Source organism: Sphaerodactylus townsendi, linkage group LG05, assembly GCF_021028975.2.
Source record: "Sphaerodactylus townsendi isolate TG3544 linkage group LG05, MPM_Stown_v2.3, whole genome shotgun sequence".
In the NCBI taxonomy this organism is placed as follows: Eukaryota; Metazoa; Chordata; class Lepidosauria; order Squamata; family Sphaerodactylidae; genus Sphaerodactylus; species Sphaerodactylus townsendi.
In genome coordinates this window covers 97,240,040-97,258,578 of record NC_059429.1, presented here as the reverse complement: position 1 = coordinate 97,258,578, position 18,539 = coordinate 97,240,040, and the positions used below count along the sequence as shown (strand labels likewise).

The 18,539-nt window shown below is 43.5% G+C and overlaps 1 protein-coding gene across 8 annotated transcripts in view; it reads left to right on the top strand.

Annotated features, from left to right (window-relative positions):
• SYT2 (synaptotagmin 2) overlaps positions 1 to 17,017 on the top strand; it is a 183,025-nt gene extending 166,008 nt beyond the window's left edge. For 7 of the 8 annotated variants that reach the window (XM_048496572.1, XM_048496568.1, XM_048496574.1 and 4 more), the window contains 4 exons: positions 1,539 to 1,706; positions 2,383 to 2,500; positions 8,569 to 8,702; positions 10,031 to 17,017. In XM_048496572.1, coding sequence (XP_048352529.1) covers positions 1,539 to 1,706; positions 2,383 to 2,500; positions 8,569 to 8,702; positions 10,031 to 10,237 — 627 coding nt within the window. In that variant the 3' untranslated portion in view covers positions 10,238 to 17,017. The remainder of the gene's footprint in view (positions 1 to 1,538; positions 1,707 to 2,382; positions 2,501 to 8,568; positions 8,703 to 10,030) is intronic. The other variant, XR_007244538.1, reaches the window with a different exon arrangement.
• Positions 17,018 to 18,539: the final 1,522 nt, after the last annotated feature.

The following is an 18,539-nucleotide window of genomic DNA, read 5'->3' as shown; positions in this document are numbered from 1 at the left end:
CTGTTCAGATTACCTTGAAAATATCTGTATGCCTTAAAACATTTCTAGGCCAAAATAGAAAAACTGGAAACTATCATTCCTGACTGGAAAAATGTCAAGGCAGAAAGAATTTCAGCAAAAGTAATTGAAACCATTAAGAATTAATGTTGATATAAAAACCTACCACATCCAATTGGAACTCATGCAAGTGAGCAGTACCCAGTGCTTAACACTGGTAAGCGCAAAGTAGTAAATCCTACATGGGATATGCCTGATTACATACAAACAGTATTCAATTCCAAATTAACAATTACTTCTCAGAAAATAGTTCAAGCAGCCCAATTTAATGCATGTTTGCTTGGAACTAATTCCCATTGTATTCCGTTTAACTTGCTTCCAAATAAGTGTGCATATATTTGCAGTATTAGAATCGTTGTGATAAATTTATCAAAAAATGTCCTACCAAAACATGCAGTCCACATATTTCCTTCTGCCAGGAAATGTTAATAACAGATGACCAGAATTCATGAGTAAATTACAGATTTGTGGCTTTGTCTCTGAATAATTGATTTGCAGAAGGAGATCAGATGGAGGTTCCAAGGGAAACTGGAATATATCTTATTTTTGAATCTGTCTTCCAGAAATGTTACTTTATTTAATATTTGTTATTGACATTTCTACTTGTCTCTTCTGGAAGCTCTGAGTAGCTTTCATTTGGCTTCCAGAGGGTAACCCATCCAGTTACTGGGCAGTTGAACCTGAGAGTGTGCATTTAGACCATTCTCTTGACTAATCAATAGCCACTGTCTTGCTTCCACTGAGAATGTTGGGGAAGGGGATTGTAGAAATTCAGCTGTTCCAGGTGTTGAGAAGGACCCAGGTAGAGAGCACCCAAGGACTCTTTCCCTCTCTGCCCACCAGCAGGCCCCCTGCTTGAACTTCCTTTCCCACCCACCTAGTTGTCCCCCTTACTTCCTCTGTCTTCTTCCCCTGCCCATGACCACAGCCCCCTGCACTGCTCACAGTCCCTTTTCCTGATGGCACTGGGTGGTACTTGCAGACAGGAGTGCCACTGCCATGGGTGTCCTCAGCACTGCTGTTGTCTTGCATCTTCTACACATTCTTCATTAGTCCTGCGGAGCACATACAGCAGGTAGCATGAGTGATGTTACTCTTGCAAAGTAACAGGAAGCAGAAAGGTGTGCAGGCAGGGGAGACACATAAGCAAGGAACCCATAGATGGGGTAGGGGTTGGCAGTACTGGGCTCTCCCCACCCCAGGATATGGTGACACTAGCCCTCAGAGGAGTGTTGTTTTCTGCCTGGTGATATCTTCTACAGTACACTGTTGAACTTGACACAGTTTTGCTAAACTGGTTGCCAAAGTATTCATGCATTCTGTATGAATAATTAGATTTTGAATATAGTATTGCTGTTGAAATGTAATTTCTTTGCATTATTGTTCTAATTAAACACAATGTATGCTCTACCTCATTTTAACAAAATCTCACTAAACCCTTCTATCAGTGACAGTTGAACAATGCTCCTTTTGTGAAACAGATTCCCTATCAGGAACTGGGTGGAAAGACCTTGGTAATGGCCATCTACGACTTTGACCGTTTCTCCAAGCATGACATCATTGGGGAAGTCAAGGTGCCCATGAACACTGTGGACTTGGGACAGCCCATTGAAGAGTGGAGAGACCTCGAGAGTGCAGAAAAAGAGGAGGTAAGGCAGGAGAGGCGAGCGGGCAAATAATGTGTGCTGTAGCTTTGTGGTCTCTGAGAAGGAGGCAACTTCTGGATCATATCAAGGCCTGAACATAGATGGGCTTGTAGTACATGATTGGGTGTAGTACATGATTAGGATTTTTCCTTGGGGAGCGTTGAAGATCCCACATCTACCGAACAAAGTCTTCATGACTGGAAAAAGGAACAGAAAGTGGAATCCTGTAGCTTGAAAAGATCTTGCCTCACAACTCTACTCTTTTTTGTTTGTTTGTTTCCTCACATTGTATTTGCCTTGGTGGAATGCCAGAAGATTGTTCGGTCATTAGCTGTATGTTTTGGAGGCTTGGGAAGGCATTGTAAAAAAATTCCATCCTTTCACTATGGATTAATATAATAATAATATGCTGTCAAGTCACAACCAACCCATGGCCACCCCAGGAGAATGGGGTTTTCAAGGCATAGGTGGTTTGCCTTTGCTGCCTCTGCATAGCAACTCTGGTCTTCCTTGGTCTTCCATCTAAGTAACAACTGTGGCAGCTACTATAGATAGCAGCTGAGAATATAGTCTCCGCAGTCCTCACAAAAACTTTGCTTTGCCTAACAGAAATATCACCTTTTGCCACCAGAGACTTTGATTTCTTTTGTTTAATTGCTCTCCTGATTTTCCTCATCAGCCTGAGAAATTGGGAGACATCTGTATCTCACTACGATATGTGCCCACTGCTGGGAAGCTGACTGTCTGTATTTTGGAAGCAAAGAACTTGAAAAAGATGGATGTTGGTGGACTTTCAGGTGAGTGCAAAACAAGTTCCTATCCATTAGATGGCTCCCATAAACCAGTACAGAAGGTCTCTCGGGGCATTTCTACATACTAGGGACAAAGTGGTTTATTTCTTCAGCTGCTTTATTAGGCAGATATAAAACCTTCATTGGCCAGAATGGTCATTCACATGACAAATGCCTGTCTTCTGTCCCATGTATGTGAAGGGAGAGAGGTTTGCACAGGTTTCTTGCAAAGACTACTGTGACTGCTGAGAATCTATTTTCTTCAATATGTTTTGGAACATTGCAACAAGTCACAATTTTAGTAAGAACTATAATTAGGGTGGCCAGCTGCCCACTGGCAGCAAGAAATCTCCCACCTCTGCTGCCTACCACTTCTCTGTTGGGTAGCAGGAGGAAGAGGTGGGTGAAATGCGGGGACTGTCAGCGTTGCCACTTCTGGTGCAGTCCAAAAGGAATATCATCACATCAAGTGATGCTCTAGCGCAGGGGTGTCCAACTCTGTTCATGGACTACAATTCCCATCAGTCCTGCTAGCATATCCAATTGGCCATCAGCAGGGGCTGATGGGAATTGTAGTCCATGAATATCTGAAGTGCCAGAGTTGGACACCCCTGCTCTAGCATTTGTTCAAACCACAGCATTTTGGGCAAATGCTAACATGTCACTGCCAGCACAGTGACAACATTTCTATGCCACACTGGAAGTGACATCATCATGCCAGGCAATGCCAGTCACCACCCCACACATCGTAAGTACCCTCCCTCTTGTTTCCAGGCACAGGACTATATATAATAAAAAATTAAAAATAATGTGAATAGTAAGCAAGAAACATCCAACTAATATTTATAATGCATACAAACAGTATCTGTAAAAATAGTAAAAAAATCCCAGCCAAGCAAAAATAAATGACACAAAACACAATGATTAGCTCCCAAAGTGAGACAAAAAAAAGTTCATGCCTGATTACAAAATTCCTGAAAAGACAAAGACCCAGGTGAGGATATTCCAGATTTCTTGGCCAATGACTCAGCAGACTCTGCTTGTTGTGAAGCCCAGCCTGGCCTCTAAATAAGTTGGAACTTACAGTGCACATCTGAACCTTAGAAAAGTTGAAAGGGGATTGACAAAATGTTTAAAGCTGGGTAGTTCTGGGCCTCATGAAGTGGAGTCAAAAACATGTCAATAGCTATTTATACAACTATATTGACATACAGCCAGTACCAGTCAGACAGCAGAATGCACTGCAGCAGGGAAAGCTAGAAGTGACTTGAATGTCAGGGATCCAGGCTGTCTGAACTTTGCCAGAGAAAATGGGGCCGTTATGCACAAGGTGTCTGCAGAGCAGCAGGGGCGAATGTCCATTGGGGCAAGATTTCTTATATGGATGTATTTTCCCAAGCCCTGCTTTCAGTTTATATTCTCCCCACGCCAAGCGACACCACTTTAAGTGCAACTCATTTGCTACACTGCCAAAGCGGGGAAGATTTGCTAGTGAGCACAGCTTTGCATCAGACATTTTTCCTCCACCTATTGCCAGCCTATCTGGCTTCACTCCTCCGACTCCCTCACACTGCTGTATAAGCCGCCCTCTCCCCTTCCTCCCCCCTCTTGTGACTGACTCCTTCCTGTTTCCTTGTCATTCTGCCAGATTGCTTTTCTGCTGACTGTTGACTGCCCCTGCTACCTCCCCCCACTCCCCATAACTTGTATGTGCTCAGACAAAACAGTTTGTGTATAACAGAACATGGGAAAGTGATGATTTGGAATTGGGAAAGTGACTCAAAAGGCAAATCATGTTCCAGGTGGTCTACACCCCACCAATACTGCAAGAGAATGAAAACAGTGGGCAGGAAGTGGGCAAGGAATCTTTTCAGATTTATTATTTCAATGTTTGTTATTTTTTATATTGTAATATCGATATATCGATATGAAAAGATAATCGTTGTAAAAATGATACTTTTTGAGCATTTTCATACTTTACCCATTCCGCCAAAAAAGCACCAACATGATTGCAAGGGGATTTCTTCAGCATTTGCATTGCAGGCCCCCAACCCCCCAGTGAAAAGAGCACTTGTCCCTGAAATCTCCAAGTGATATAAATTGCAATATGTGCTGCATAAGATATTTGAATTATTATAGCCATTGGAATATTAAAATGAGGGGTGTTTTTTTCCAGGGGATAGAGGGAGGGGATGTCCAATTCCATCCAATGGGAACACCGATGAAGCTGGGCTGAACAGGGCAGAATTGTCAATCCAATGAACATGACGCCGTTCAGCCCCACAATAAGAAATGCCAAACCCCAGGGTAAAGGGTAATGCCTGCCCCTCTGCAGACTGGGCAAGAAACACAGAGAGACAGGGCAATGGGTAATAACAGCAAACATGCCCTGAAGCAGAGATTGCACAGCGAATGCTCCTTCTGGTTGTGGTAAGCTCCCCGTTCATGATGGGTCGGGGTCTACAAAAGGGTAAATTGATAAATTAGGTGAGTGGGCTAACCTAGTCAAGTGCAGTTCAATGTAACAAAATGTAAAGTGATGCCCGTAGGGGCAAAAAATCCAAACTACACATACATGCTACAAGGGTCAGTGCTATCAGTCACAGACCAGGAAAGAAGAAGAAGACTTTATTTACAGTCAGTGACCAGATATATTACAAATCTCCAAAATATGTGCAACAAAACAAGAACATAAGAACATAAGAACATAAGAACAAGCCAGCTGGATCAGACCAAAGTCCATCTAGTCCAGCTCTCTGCTACTCGCAGTGGCCCACCAGATGCCTTTGGGAGCTCACATGTAGGATGTGAACGCAATGGCCTTCTGTGGCTGTTGCTCCCGATCACCTGGTCTGTTAAGGCATTTGCAATCTCAGATCAAAGAGGATCAAGATTGGTAGCCATAAATCGACTTCTCCTCCATAAATCTGTCCAAGCCCCTTTTAAAGCTATCCAGGTTAGTGGCCATCACCACCTCCTGTGGCAGCATATTCCAAACACCAATCACACGCTATGAAGAAGTGTTCCCTCAGATAGTCCTAATTCTTCCCCAGCATTTTCAATGAATGCCCCTGGTTCTAGTATTGTGAGAAAGAGAGAAAAATGTCTCTCTGTCAACATTTTCTACCCCATGCATAATTTTGTAGACTTCAATCATATCCCCCCTCAGCCGCCTCCTCTCCAAACTAAAGAGTCCCAAACGCTGCAGCCTCTCCTCATAGGGAAGGTGCTCCAGTCCCTCAATCATCCTTGTTGCCCTTCTCTTCATTTTTCTATCTCCTCAATATCCTTTTTGAGATGCGGCGACCAGAACTGGACACAGTACTCCAAGTGCGGTCGCACCACTGCTTTATATAAGGGCATGACAATCTTTGCAGTTTTATTCTCAATTCCTTTTCTAATGATCCCCAGCATAGAGTTTGCCTTTTTCACAGCTGCCATGCATTGAGTTAACATTCCCATGGAACTATCAACTAAGACGCCTAAATCCTTTTCCTGGTCTGTGACTGATAGCACTGACCCCTGTAGCGTGTATGTGAAGTTTGGATTTTTTGCCCCTATGTGCATCACTTTACATTTTGCTACATTGAACGGCATTTGCCATTTCTGAGCCCACTCACCTAATTGATCAAGGTCCGCTTGGAGCTCTTCGCAATCCTTTGTGGTTCTCACCACCCTACATAATTTGGTATCATCTGCAAACTTGGCCACCACGCTACCCACCCCTACTTCCAGGTCATTTATGAATAGGTTAAAGAGCACTGGTCCCAAAACGGATCCTTGGGGGGCACCACTCCCTACATCTCTCCATTGTGAGAACTTCCCATTTACACCCACTCTTTGTTTCCTGTTTCTCAACCAGTTTTTAATCCATAGGAGGACTTCCCCTCTTATTCCTTCATTGCTGAGTTTTCTCAACAGTCTCTGGTGAGGAACTTTGTCAAAAGCCTTTTGGAAATCCAAGTAGACAATGTCCACCGTTTCACCCCTGTCCACATGCCTGTTTACACCCTCAAAGAACTCTAGTAAGTTTGTAAGACAGGATTTGCCTCTGCAAAAGCCATGCTGACTCTTTCTCAGCAGGTCTTGCTTTTCTACATGTTTTATAATTTTATCTTGAATGATAGATTCTACTAATTTACCAGGAGCAGATGTCAAACTGACTGGCCTGTAATTTCCCGGGTCCCCCCTAGATCCTTTCTTAAAGATTGGTGTGACATTGGCCATCTTCCAGTCTTCAGGGATGGAGCCTGATTTCAGGGATAAGTTGCATATTAAAGTGAGAAGATCAGCAATTTCATGCTTGAGCTCTTTAAGAACACTTGGGTGAATGCAATCTGGGCCAGGGGATTTGGTAACATTTAGTTTATCAATGGCTGCCAGAACTTCTTCCTTGTCTACCACTATCTTCGCTAGTTCCTCGGATTCACCTCCTAAGAAGCTTGGTTCAGGTGCAGGAATGTTCCTCACCTCCTCTTGGGTGAAGACAGATGCAAAGAATTCATTCAGCTTCTCTGCAATCTCCCTGCCATCTTTTAGCACACCCTTTGTTCCTTTGTCATCTAACGGGCCTACCGCTTCCCTTGCTGGCTTCCTGCTTTTGATGTACTTGAAGAACTGTTTGTTGCTGGTCTTGATGTTCGCAGCCATGCGTTCCTCATAATCCTTTTTTGCCTCCCTTACAGCTAACTTGCTTCTCTTTTGCCACCATTTGTGTTCCCTCTCATATTCTTCATCAGCCAAACTGGACTTCCATTTTCAAAAAGACATTTTCTTTTTTCTGATAATTTCCTCAACCTCTCTTGTTAACCATGGTAGCTTTCTTTTGGACTGGGTGCTTCCTTTTCTAACCTGTGGAACACATTCCAGCTGAGCTTTTATTACTGTGTTTTTAAATAACCTCCAAGCATCCTGGACAGTTTTGACTCTCTTGATTTTCCCTTTCAGCTTCCTGCGCACTATCCCCCTCATCTTTGAGAAATTTCCCTTTCTGAAGGCGAATGTAACTACATTAGTAGTTGCCACTTGTTCGCATGCTGAGATACTGAATCTGACAGCATTGTGGTCGCTGTTTCCTATCGGCTCAACAACACTGACTTCCTGCACCAGGTCCTGGGTCCCACATAGAATTAGATCTAGGATCACCTCTCCCCTGGTTGGTTCCACAACCATCTGCTCTAAGCCACAGTCATTTAGCATATCCAGGAATGCTCTCTCCTTACTATGACCTGAACATGCATTTTTCCAGTTTTTTAGAATGCAGATCTCTCTCCCGTATTCCAGCACTATCCATCTATATATCATTATACTTTGTAAGCACACCATACAGCATAAAAATACTAAACAAAACAAAAATATCTAAGGGGGATACCATATTCAGATCATTTTTTCTTTTTCATAATGAATAGACAGAATTTTGCTACCCATTTAGTAATATTCTCCTTCTTATCTTGTAATAGTTTTTCACAACAAACTTTATCAGAACAATATGTCATTTTGTGTAGTAGATGTGACAGGCATTTTTCCCTTGCCTCCTCATAAAGGGGACACTTTAGTAACATATGCTCTATAGTTTCTACAGAATTCAGAGAGCAAGAACATAACCTTGCAGCATAAACCAGGAAAGGGATTTGGGCGTCTTAGTTGATAGTTCCATGGGAATGTCAACTCAATGCATGGCAGCTGTGAAAAAGGCAAACTCTATGCTGAGGATAATTAGGAAAGGAATTGATAATAAAACAATACTAGAACCAGGGGGCATTCATTGAAAATGCTGGGGCCATTGCTTTCACATTCTGCATGTGAGCTCCCAAAGGCACCTGGTGAGCCACTGTGAGTAGCAGAGTGCTGGACTAGATGGACTCTGGTCTGATCCAGCAGGCTAGTTCTTATGTTCTTAGGGGCTCTGAACTGTTCAATATTTAGGAATGCATGGGGACTCTATTTAGTCCTTTCCTCTGAGCATCAAATATAACCCTGATCTGGGTTACATTTTGCCTCAAGATTTTTCAGTCCTGTGCTCCTGTCTGTGAAGTTTTCCAATCCTGAACTGTTTGGGCTGTTTTCTTTTCTAGACCCTTACGTGAAGATTCACCTGCTGCAAAATGGCAAGCGACTTAAGAAGAAGAAAACCACTGTCAAGAAGAAGACTCTAAATCCTTATTTCAATGAATCTTTCAGCTTTGAGATTCCCTTTGAACAGATACAGGTATGCATACTTAGATTCTCACCTGTGGACATCTGGGGGATGCACAGACAAAAAGCTACCTAGTCATGTAACTCAAGCATGAGGTGATAGAATTCTCCACTATCCTGCCTGGACCATGGGACTGGGTACTGATCAAAACTCATTTGCTTCTCACAGAGCAGAAGATGGTGGTGGGGTAATCTTTGTACAGTCTGGTCTATTTTATTTATTAGAAATAAAACTTTGTATTGTTTTTGTGGTTTTATCAAACTAAAATAGTATTGAAAGTATAAAAATGCAATTATAAGCCAGCAAACATTAGATATGTGTACTGTTTAAAACATGAAGCCGTAACTTTGGAACCTAATAAAAGGTCTGGGTTTTTTTTACACCTAGAATGCATCATTTCAGGACTCAAGTGCAGGGTTGTACGTTTCTGTATGTAAAATACCTTCAAGTCACGGTTGACTCTGTAAAATAGTCGAGGCAAGAGACTTGGAAAGGTGATTCACTGTTGCCTTCCGCTGCATGTTTGTTTACTCTCTACTGATATTTGCCCCTCCCCCAGTATTCAGAGAGCTAAGAAAGAAGGTTTGGCTTAGTTTTTATACTGATAGGCAAGCTGTCTCTGTGAAATGAACTTTCTCGCTGTGTGAAAGGATTCAGGTATGCAAACAGCCAGATCCTAGTCCAGTAGCACATTAGAACTAACAAGATTTTCCTCTGGTTGCTACAGAAGATAGGTTTGGGAAAGTGACACCAATGTGGTCCAGAAAAGGTGGACCAGAAAAGGTCCAGACTTTCCTGCTGAAATGGCAGCCATGCTGACTTTGCTGTGATAAATTATCATAGCAAAACAGGTTGGGGAATGATCTCAGGGAACCCAGTGAAAAGCTGGAAGATGCACAAAAATACCATGCTACTATGTGGAAGCTTGGGAAGAACTCCTTTCTAGCAGGCAAGACAGACCCAAAACCTGCTATCAATACAAACGTATTGCAAGACTGACACAGTGGTAGAACCTGCTATAGGAGGGACCCTTCGCTTAGCCTGTAGGGGATGGCAAATCTAAGTTTGTTCTAGTCCAAGTACTTTTAAAGTATACATACATCCCGATCCTTTAGATGAGGATATATGTTATTTTTACAGAAAGATGCATATACAACCTATTTTTATGGCTCTAACTTTTATGTCTCTAACTCTCTATGTTGAGTGAAGAATTGGCTACTCTCGTCAGATTAACACTAAAAAAATTCAGAAGAACTGAACATCTCCATTTGTAGAATAGATCCCCGCAGGTGTTGCAGAGGATCTCTTAACAGTACACTGTCTTCTTGTTTCCTCTCTAGAAAGTGCAAGTTGTGATCACCGTGCTGGATTATGACAAACTGGGCAAGAATGAAGCCATCGGCAAAGTATTTGTTGGCAACAACTCCACCGGCACAGAGCTGCGGCACTGGTCTGACATGCTGGCCAACCCTCGCCGCCCCATTGCCCAGTGGCATTCCCTGAAGCCTGAAGAGGAAGTGGATGCAGCTCTTGGGAAAAACAAATAGGCTACTCCATACCCCAGCAATCACCTACTGAACATTCAAAGTGATCCAGAGCTATCAATACCTCAGTTAGGCGACGTTTGGTTTCTGTTCTGTTCCGTTCCGTTTTCTAAGCTGCAGTACCCTTTTTTTGATGGCCGTAGAGGAATTCCAGATGCACCTAAGCGTTTCCAAGAGAAAGAGTTTGGAAGCCACAGAGGTTTCTTTTACATTCTTCCAAGTAGTTTGTCTGCTGCATGTTCCATCATCTCTCTGTGTTGTCCTCTTCAAGCGCCAAGCTTGGGGTTCCTTCCTCAAGGCCATCGTGAATAGCACATGGTTTGCTTTTATTCTCTTTGAGTTTTTTCTCCTTTAAATCAGACCTTTGAACATTGTGCTAGGATGATACCAGAGCCTGACAATGTGAGTTGACCAGACAAACTGTTCTTGCTTTGGAAAGTAATAGCAAAGGTCATAAAATGATGCTCTTATTTACCATATGAGCATCTTGGTACATCAAGTTGGTTGGCCTTTGGCCATTAGTCATCTTCCAGAGACAATAAGGAGCAACTCTGGCACTGGAACATCCCCAAAGATGTGACGAACTGGTGGATTAATTCTCTTTGGTGAGAATAATGCATTTTGGGCATCTTTATTCCATGACGTTAATTGCCCTCTAGCATCTAAGTACTGCATTGGGTCTTCTATTTCCTTGTAGTTTTCAGTTCTTTGTTAGAATGATGTAGTGGTACTAGAAGGATGGCAATTACACTTGAATTCTTCCAGTCTGCTGAATGAGTGCAGGACAGAGCACAAAATAGCCTTTATTTTTGATGAACAGCATAAAGGGATATTTATGCAAATAGCCCATCCTGGTAGGTTGACCATTTTGCAGAAATTAGAAAGCCCGCCTTGTCAAGTCAGTCAGATTCTAGGTAGCAGTGCCAAAGTGAATGCATCATGCAAAGCTGTGGCAGCCTTCACATAGCTTTGCAGGCCTGAAAAACAACAACCCAGGGTGCTTTGCATAATTTTCCCATCATGCCTGGCACTGCCATATTTCCTTTGAGGGTATTACAGCCTAAACCTGCAGATATCCAGATATGTCTTGCAGGAAGGTATAATGTTGTCAGGAATTTGGGACTGTAGGCATGTTGGGCTTAGCTTCATGTGTCCTTCTAATGTTCTGAGGATCAAGATTTGCTGGATAGGAATCGGAAAGAGAAGGGAGAAGGGGCATGACAGGCGTATTGAGAGTGCTACATTAATTTTGGATTAAATGTTTAGCTTCGCTATTGTGGGGGAATTCAGAGAGAACGAAAACTTTCTGCTGGAGGCTCTCCTTCCCATAATATCATACTCTCCTAGGAGGGGAGCACAGTGGAAGTAGGTAAAAGAAGAGTAAATCCATTCCATCTAAAGGACCAAAGATGCACCAAAGGCAACAGCATCTCCCATACTGTATGGCTACCAATAACATTTGTGGTATCTTTGCTGGCCCCAGTGAGATAAGCCATATTATCTTTGCTACCTAGTCTTTGCACTGACCCCTGAAGGGCCTCTGTGTTTCATATATTGCACCAGAGATCAATGTCTTGAACATCTTGGCTTCCAATTCAAATTGGTGGGAAAAGCAAACTGGGTGGTAGGGGAAATATGGAAAGACTGGCATGGTCCTTGAGTTTTTTCCCCTGATGGAATAGTTACGTTACTTCACATTTCTCCTACATTTCTTTTTTTGTTTTGTTTTTCCCATTGGCACCATGTTGGATTGGAACACAGGGGCAACGTCCATGTGTGGCTCCTTTGCTGCCTCAAAGGCTGACGTATTCAGGAATTACAGCTACAATCCTACATGGGAGTCTTTACCAGAAGTGACGGAGTTGGAAGATAGCTGTTTCCTTAAATATCAGCAGCCTTTTCCTGCAATTACCATGGCTGGCTCTGGAATTTCAACAGCAGATTTTGAGAGAAGCTTGTTCCAACCTTGAAGATGGCAGATCAGGACCTGGTTAAAGATTAAGGGAGAGAGAGACAAATGCAGGGTGGGGGACATCCAGCTGGGCTGAATGGCGTTCTAGCCGTGGGCAGTTGCTGCTCTGAGGAGTTTTTGTTTTAATGCTTAATGTCTTAGTTTAGTTTTATCTGTTTTTTCCTCTCTCTCTCTCCTGTTTCTTTCAGATATTCTTTGGAGATTTTTTTGGTTGTTTGGTACTTAGTTTCTGTTTGGTCAATTTGAACCGCCACTCCCCTCCCGCTCTTGAAACACTGAGCCTAGCTGTTACTATTACTGACTGGGCTGGCACGTTAGGAGACTTTGGGGTCTTGTCACTTTGGAGGCGGCTCGGCTGCCCTGTGGCTGTGTTGCTCCAAGTCACAGCACTGCTACCCCCATCCCCGAATTGCACTTCTAGTCTTACTGTGACACTGTTCAGAACTGAACTGGCTGTTTGAGCACTATCATTCAAGTAAAGATTAAGGGAGACTAAAATCTCAAACAACTCTGTTGTGAGTGGCAAATCCTTCACTGGCCAAACAAATTATCTTGTGAAAACTTCTCCATTAACTTAGCTTGGGCTTAATCAGTCCTCCTTGTCCTAACTGGTTTTCGACCTTGGCTGTACAGCCAAATAGTGACTTATATTTTTGTGCTAGTAGGAACAGAATTAGATGAGACAGACAATGAAGCAGAGTAAGAAACCAAAAATGTTGTATAAAGCCTCCCAGTGCTTCAGCAGCCTCTTTGACTGTAAAGCCTCTTCTTATATTTTTGCCACAAATGCCAGACTAAAGTACTAGTATTGTTTTCAAGTTTTTATACTGGCTCTGTTTTCAACCACTCCAAGCTAAACAAAAGCCTAGCTAAACAAAAGGTATTCTTGGTTGTTGAGTGTTGCCTTCCCATGAAGCAGGACTATGTAGTCAGATAGCCACTATTTCCTCAGCTAGCTTAGGGTTAAAAGTATGCAACTCAGGCATAGTTCTCACCAAAGTGGTGATGTCTGGTCCTGACCATTTCAGATTGCAAGAGTGGGCTCACCTGACCAAATTTTCCTTTGTATTAGAAAAACGCCTCCATGTACAGAAATACACATACTGGTATATAAAAAAAAACCAAAGCTAGAGTTCTGACATCTAGTTTTCTGCACAGAAGGCCTTTTTTAAACAGGGGAACATTCAGTCATGCTTCTACTTTCTGAAATGATACTGCCCAGATATAGGCCTCAATGAAGGCTAGGCCTCTGAAATGGGTTACTTCTGATAGAATGGGCTGTTGCAAGATGGACTCCAGGATCATTCACATAGCTCAGATTATGTCAGATTATCCTAGCTGTAGTGCTTCACCCAAATGCTATGTAGCCTTGGTTCCGACCCAACCCTTCCTTCTCCAACATCAAGGCAGAGCAAGAAAGGAGAGACATTGCCAGCTTAAAGCACTTCTAAATCTGTTAAAATTATCTGAAGAAAGAGACGTGATGGTGTGTGTGTGTGTGTGTGTGTGTGTGTGTGTGAGAGAGAGAGAGAGAGAGAGAGAGAGAGAGAGAGAGAGAGAGTTGAGAGCCTTTAACATGCTGCTTGCAATTCCCTTATATGGTTAGGGTAGACTAAATGTTCACTGTGCAGTTCTGGTTGCCATGCAGATTGATGGCCTGGTCTGGTATCACCAGCTATTAAGCTGCAGGTGGATCCTTAAGGCAGTACTATCACCTCCAGAGCCAGGGCCTCGTATTTTATTGAAACCTGAAGGAACGTGTATGGTAATAACCTGTGCTTAACAAGAGATACTGCAATATTTTTTAAAGATGGCTTTGGTACTTGTTGGTTAAAAAAAATCACCACTTAAATCTAAATGAAATTTGTCTTCAATGACTTTATTGTGCCTCTCTCAGCGTTTAATGCTGCCACTGGCAAGGATGTGGGGTTTTTAAGGCATTGTCACAGGGGACTATCCTTGTGGTGTTCTAGAGCTGCATGAGATTTTTATTAATGCCAGCCATGTCACCCTCATGAGTTTATGTGCTATCAGAACAGCAACTCTGCAGTGTCACAGCAGCAGAGAGAAGTATCGCAAAGTTCCCACCTAGTACGGCAGCTGCAGCAGCAGCCTTTGCTGGTCAAAAGCATAACGGCATCATGAGTTCATCAGCCCTTAAATTAAGGCTGCAGTATCTCCTTTCCTTAAATAGCACAAGAATTGGAATGAATGTGTGCGTAAAGTGCAAGAGGCCCTCTGTGCGGGCATGCGCACACGCTCACTTCCTGTTCTTTCAGGGTAATTTGGACATAGGATAGGAAACAGATCAAATGTTCATGTTTTTACTGTGGTGAAGCACAGTTCAGCCCACCCTGGCAAGTTTGTTTCTCCCACTAATAAGTCAAGGTGCCCTCTCTGAAATAAACAATGTAGAACTATTAGCACTGAGGATCAAGTAACACACAGTCTTTAATACACAGTATTTCCAACTTATACTATTTAAAGATGGGGAAGCTGTAGCTTTAATATACAATAATGTGTTTTGGTTTTGTTTGTTTTTCTATAAGGGGAGGGGGGGGAGTGACCCAACACAAGCCATCTGAGCCTCATCCAAAATTCATCATTTGTGTGTGCATATATATAAATTGATATAGAGGCCTATTAATATAAATAAAACTCTCTTGTAAACAATGCATGATTAATAGCCAGTTATGTAAATAGCAGCATGCAGAAAGCAGACCTCCCCCCCGCCTCCCCCGGTACACCGTGCGTGTCATTTGCCCATTTTCTAGAATACAGTCAGGCTACAGAGTTATTTTTAAGATGTGGTGTGAATGACTTTATTTTACTTAATGCGATAGAGAGGGGAATACTGTTTTTAAAAAAAGCAAGGGAGAAAGAGTGGTCGTAATAATGTATGTTTATTTTCAATAAAAAAGTAATAATTTTTTAAATAAAAAAGCAAGAAAGCATGCCTGATCCATTAAAAAAATACTCATTCAAGGGAAGGGGGGAGTACAACACCAACAATATGGCGGTGAATTTCATCAGTGTCTTGTAACCTATATTTGCAAAACTATATCTTGTTGCATTTTACCATGTCCAGGTAGCAGCAACATTGCAGCTTCAATGTTCTGTGTCGTGTTGAAGCATTTCACTGTTGAAGCAAATTTAGAAGCCATATCAGATCACAAGGGGGCAGGACCCTGAAACCGCAAGGGGCTGCCAGGTGATCCTCAGTCTTTCTCCTCTCCCTTGCTAATGTCTTCCCGCCTTTTGTAGTCCATGTCTTATGTTATTTGTGGTGGGGGGATTTGTTGGCAGCAGAGAGGCTGAAGTTCTATTTTTGGTTGGACCTCTGAAGAATGAAGGCCTTCCAAATCTAGCAGCAAAAGTCCTTTATTCTGAATTCTCTGTCCTTCAGGAAGATGATTGTATGTGTCGGGTAACATTGAAAGCAGCTTCTCACTGCATTTTATGGCTGGCAGCAGGACACTAGATCCGTGAGCATCACCTGTGCTTGGGACTGTGTTTTCCCCTCTGAATGTGTGAGAGGAGGGGGTTTAAATCTTTCCTGTTTACCACTTTTGAAGGTTCAAGCTACAAATACTATGTCCCTATGCCCTTCATAGCTGAACAGAGCATGTGGGGTTTTTCACATTTATTTATTTATTTATTTATTTTATTAAACTTATAGGCCGCCTTATCCCCGAAGGGCACTGTTACCATTATGACAACCGACTTAAACTGATGGTCAAAGGCTGAGGCGCTGGCGTGCAGCTCCTGTGGCATACTTGGTTTGTCTGCAGTGACTCTTGCTCTCTGCTGATGGGAGAGAGGGGCTTATAAGCACCGTATGTCAGGCTCCATAGGTAAGAAGAGTGGGGGCGGGACTAATGAGTGCCATGTCTTCTTGTAATGGTGGGACTTGTGTCTCTCAAGTGAATGGCACTTTCACTTGCAAAGCATCTTGAAAACTACTGGGACCTCTGCAACTAGCAGGGGAGGAAGACTGGTGAACGACTTCTCCCTTGCCTTTTAGTAACATGCTGTGTGAGGCACAGAGTGCTAAGGAATTATGGCCCCGGACCGGAATGAGTGAAGACAATATCTCAAGAAAATTGTGTAGTGAGGGAGCTCAGCAAAAAGCCCAGTGCTAACTGACTTTACTGCAGGTCTGCACTCCAAGGACACAGAAAGGGAAAGGAAGTAGGAGCTGGCAGAAGATGGGGGTAGGACAGCAATCCAGTATAGCAAGAATCAGGTGGTCAACATACTCTTTGAAAGATGGCCTTGCTCTTGCACCTTTAAGAGCTGTTAGATGTGCAGAAATGTCACCAGATGAAACTTTTCCTCTTATAAAAGATTACCAGCTGCCTAATTCTGCCCATGGAACTACTGTCAAAACCACAGGCACCAGTTCTAAAGTTGCCAACCGTATTGCAAAGGCAACACACACAGAGAATGGAGCCTTGATGGATCTGGCCTGCATGGCACATGCATGTTGTTTGAGAAGAAGTACGTAAAGTCTTCAAAAAGTGATAGGCGGGGGCAGAATAGCGCCTCCTCTCTTTTGCACACAAGCCCCTCAGTTCAACTCCAGTCCTATTACTTCTGAGTTTACTCCCGTCATGGCCCTGTTCCATCTCTCCCAGTGCGTTGGGAGCTCTGCAACACCAACCCCACACTCCCCTGCCCGCAGGAAGCTGCTTTTAATGCCCCCCTGCCCTGCCCTGCCCTCGTGTGGAGTCTGTTTCTGTCTCTATTGTTAAATGGTTATTTTGTAACGATACGCGTCTCCTTATTAAAGAAACTAGCTGAAAGAGCCAGCCATGCTTTGTGTGATTCTTATTTACTTATTCTTGACTTTTACAGAAACCACCATGGAGCAGTTACAGGAACCAGATGCTAAGGCGGGCAGGGCCCCTGTTCCAAGGACAGTTTGCACAGCATAGTCATTGTAGTGGTTAAGAGCAGGTGGATCCTAATCTGGAGAACTGGTTTGATTCCCCACTCCTCCACCTGAGTGGCAGAGGCTTATCTGGTGAAACAGACGTGTTCCCGCACTCCTACATTCCTGCTGGGTGACCTTGGGATAGTCACAGTTCTCTCAAGAACTCTCTCAGCTCCACCTACCTCACAAGGTGTCTGTTGTGGGGAGAGGAAGGAAAAGGAGCTTGTAAGCCACCTTGAATCTCCTTACAGGAGAGAAAGGTGGGATATAATTCAAAAATCTTACTCATCCTGAAACAAGAGGGAGATAAAGTATCCTCTGTGATAGTATCTGTTGGAGGGAGCTTTGACTCTTAAGCTGTTACTGGACTTGAAGCTAGCTGTTCTACTGCAGACCAAAATGGCTGTCCTCTGAAACGATAGTTTCAAACACTCTGATCCTGAGGGAAATGCCAGCTATTGTTTCTCACCTGCTTCATGCATACCCCCTCACGCAGAAGCGTACCAGGGGCAAATGGCGCCCGGAGACAAATTGTCTCCAGGACGCCCCCCAGGCTCTGCCCCCCACCACCCTAGCTCTACCCCTAATGCCCCCAGGCTCCACCCCCACTGCCCTCAACCCTGCCCATGTCACCATGGACATGGGCAAGGTCTAGGGTGCCCACCTCCCCCCCAGGCTCCCCCTGCTGGCTGGGTTCCCAGCCGGCAGCCTGCAGTCTCTTCTGAAGAGGGGGGAGTTCAGGGTGGGGTTGAGGGTGCTCATCGTTTTTTGCGTGCCTCGGATGGGGTCGAGGCACGCAAAACCAATGACTTCCTGGTCACATGGGACCCCGATTTTGCGCCCCCCATGTGACCAGAAGAGTGGCGCCCGGGGACAAGGGGTACCCCTTGTCCCTAGGCAGATACGCCACTGCCCTCACCCCAAAGTAGTATTTCCTCCCTCTCTTTCCTGGTTCTAAACAGATGCTTGTATTTCATTGCTCTGGGTTTCACTAGGTGGGTTATTTACTCCTTTATATATGTAATATGCATAGCTGGTGGCAGTTTTCCATCCGTGTTTTTCCTTAAAAGCTTAAGCTTGTGTATTCGATGACATTTAGCCCCCTGCCCTAGTAGAAATGTTGGTTTGCAGGGAACAGTAGCTAAGGAAAGGGGAAAAAACAGCTAATACACTTTGTTTATTAGTTTAAGTGGAATAATTTGTCAGGCATCCATATTGAGACCCAGGCTACCCTTAGAGCTTGTAACAGCAGCAGAATATATAGAATTTCTTTATGCGTGGGGGGAGTCGATGAAGAAAGTGTCTGTTCTGTACATAAAGGCAGCTGCTGTTCAAGTTCGGAAAGACCATATTACTGTGAGGGTCAAGCTAAGTACAATACAAAATTATCAACATAT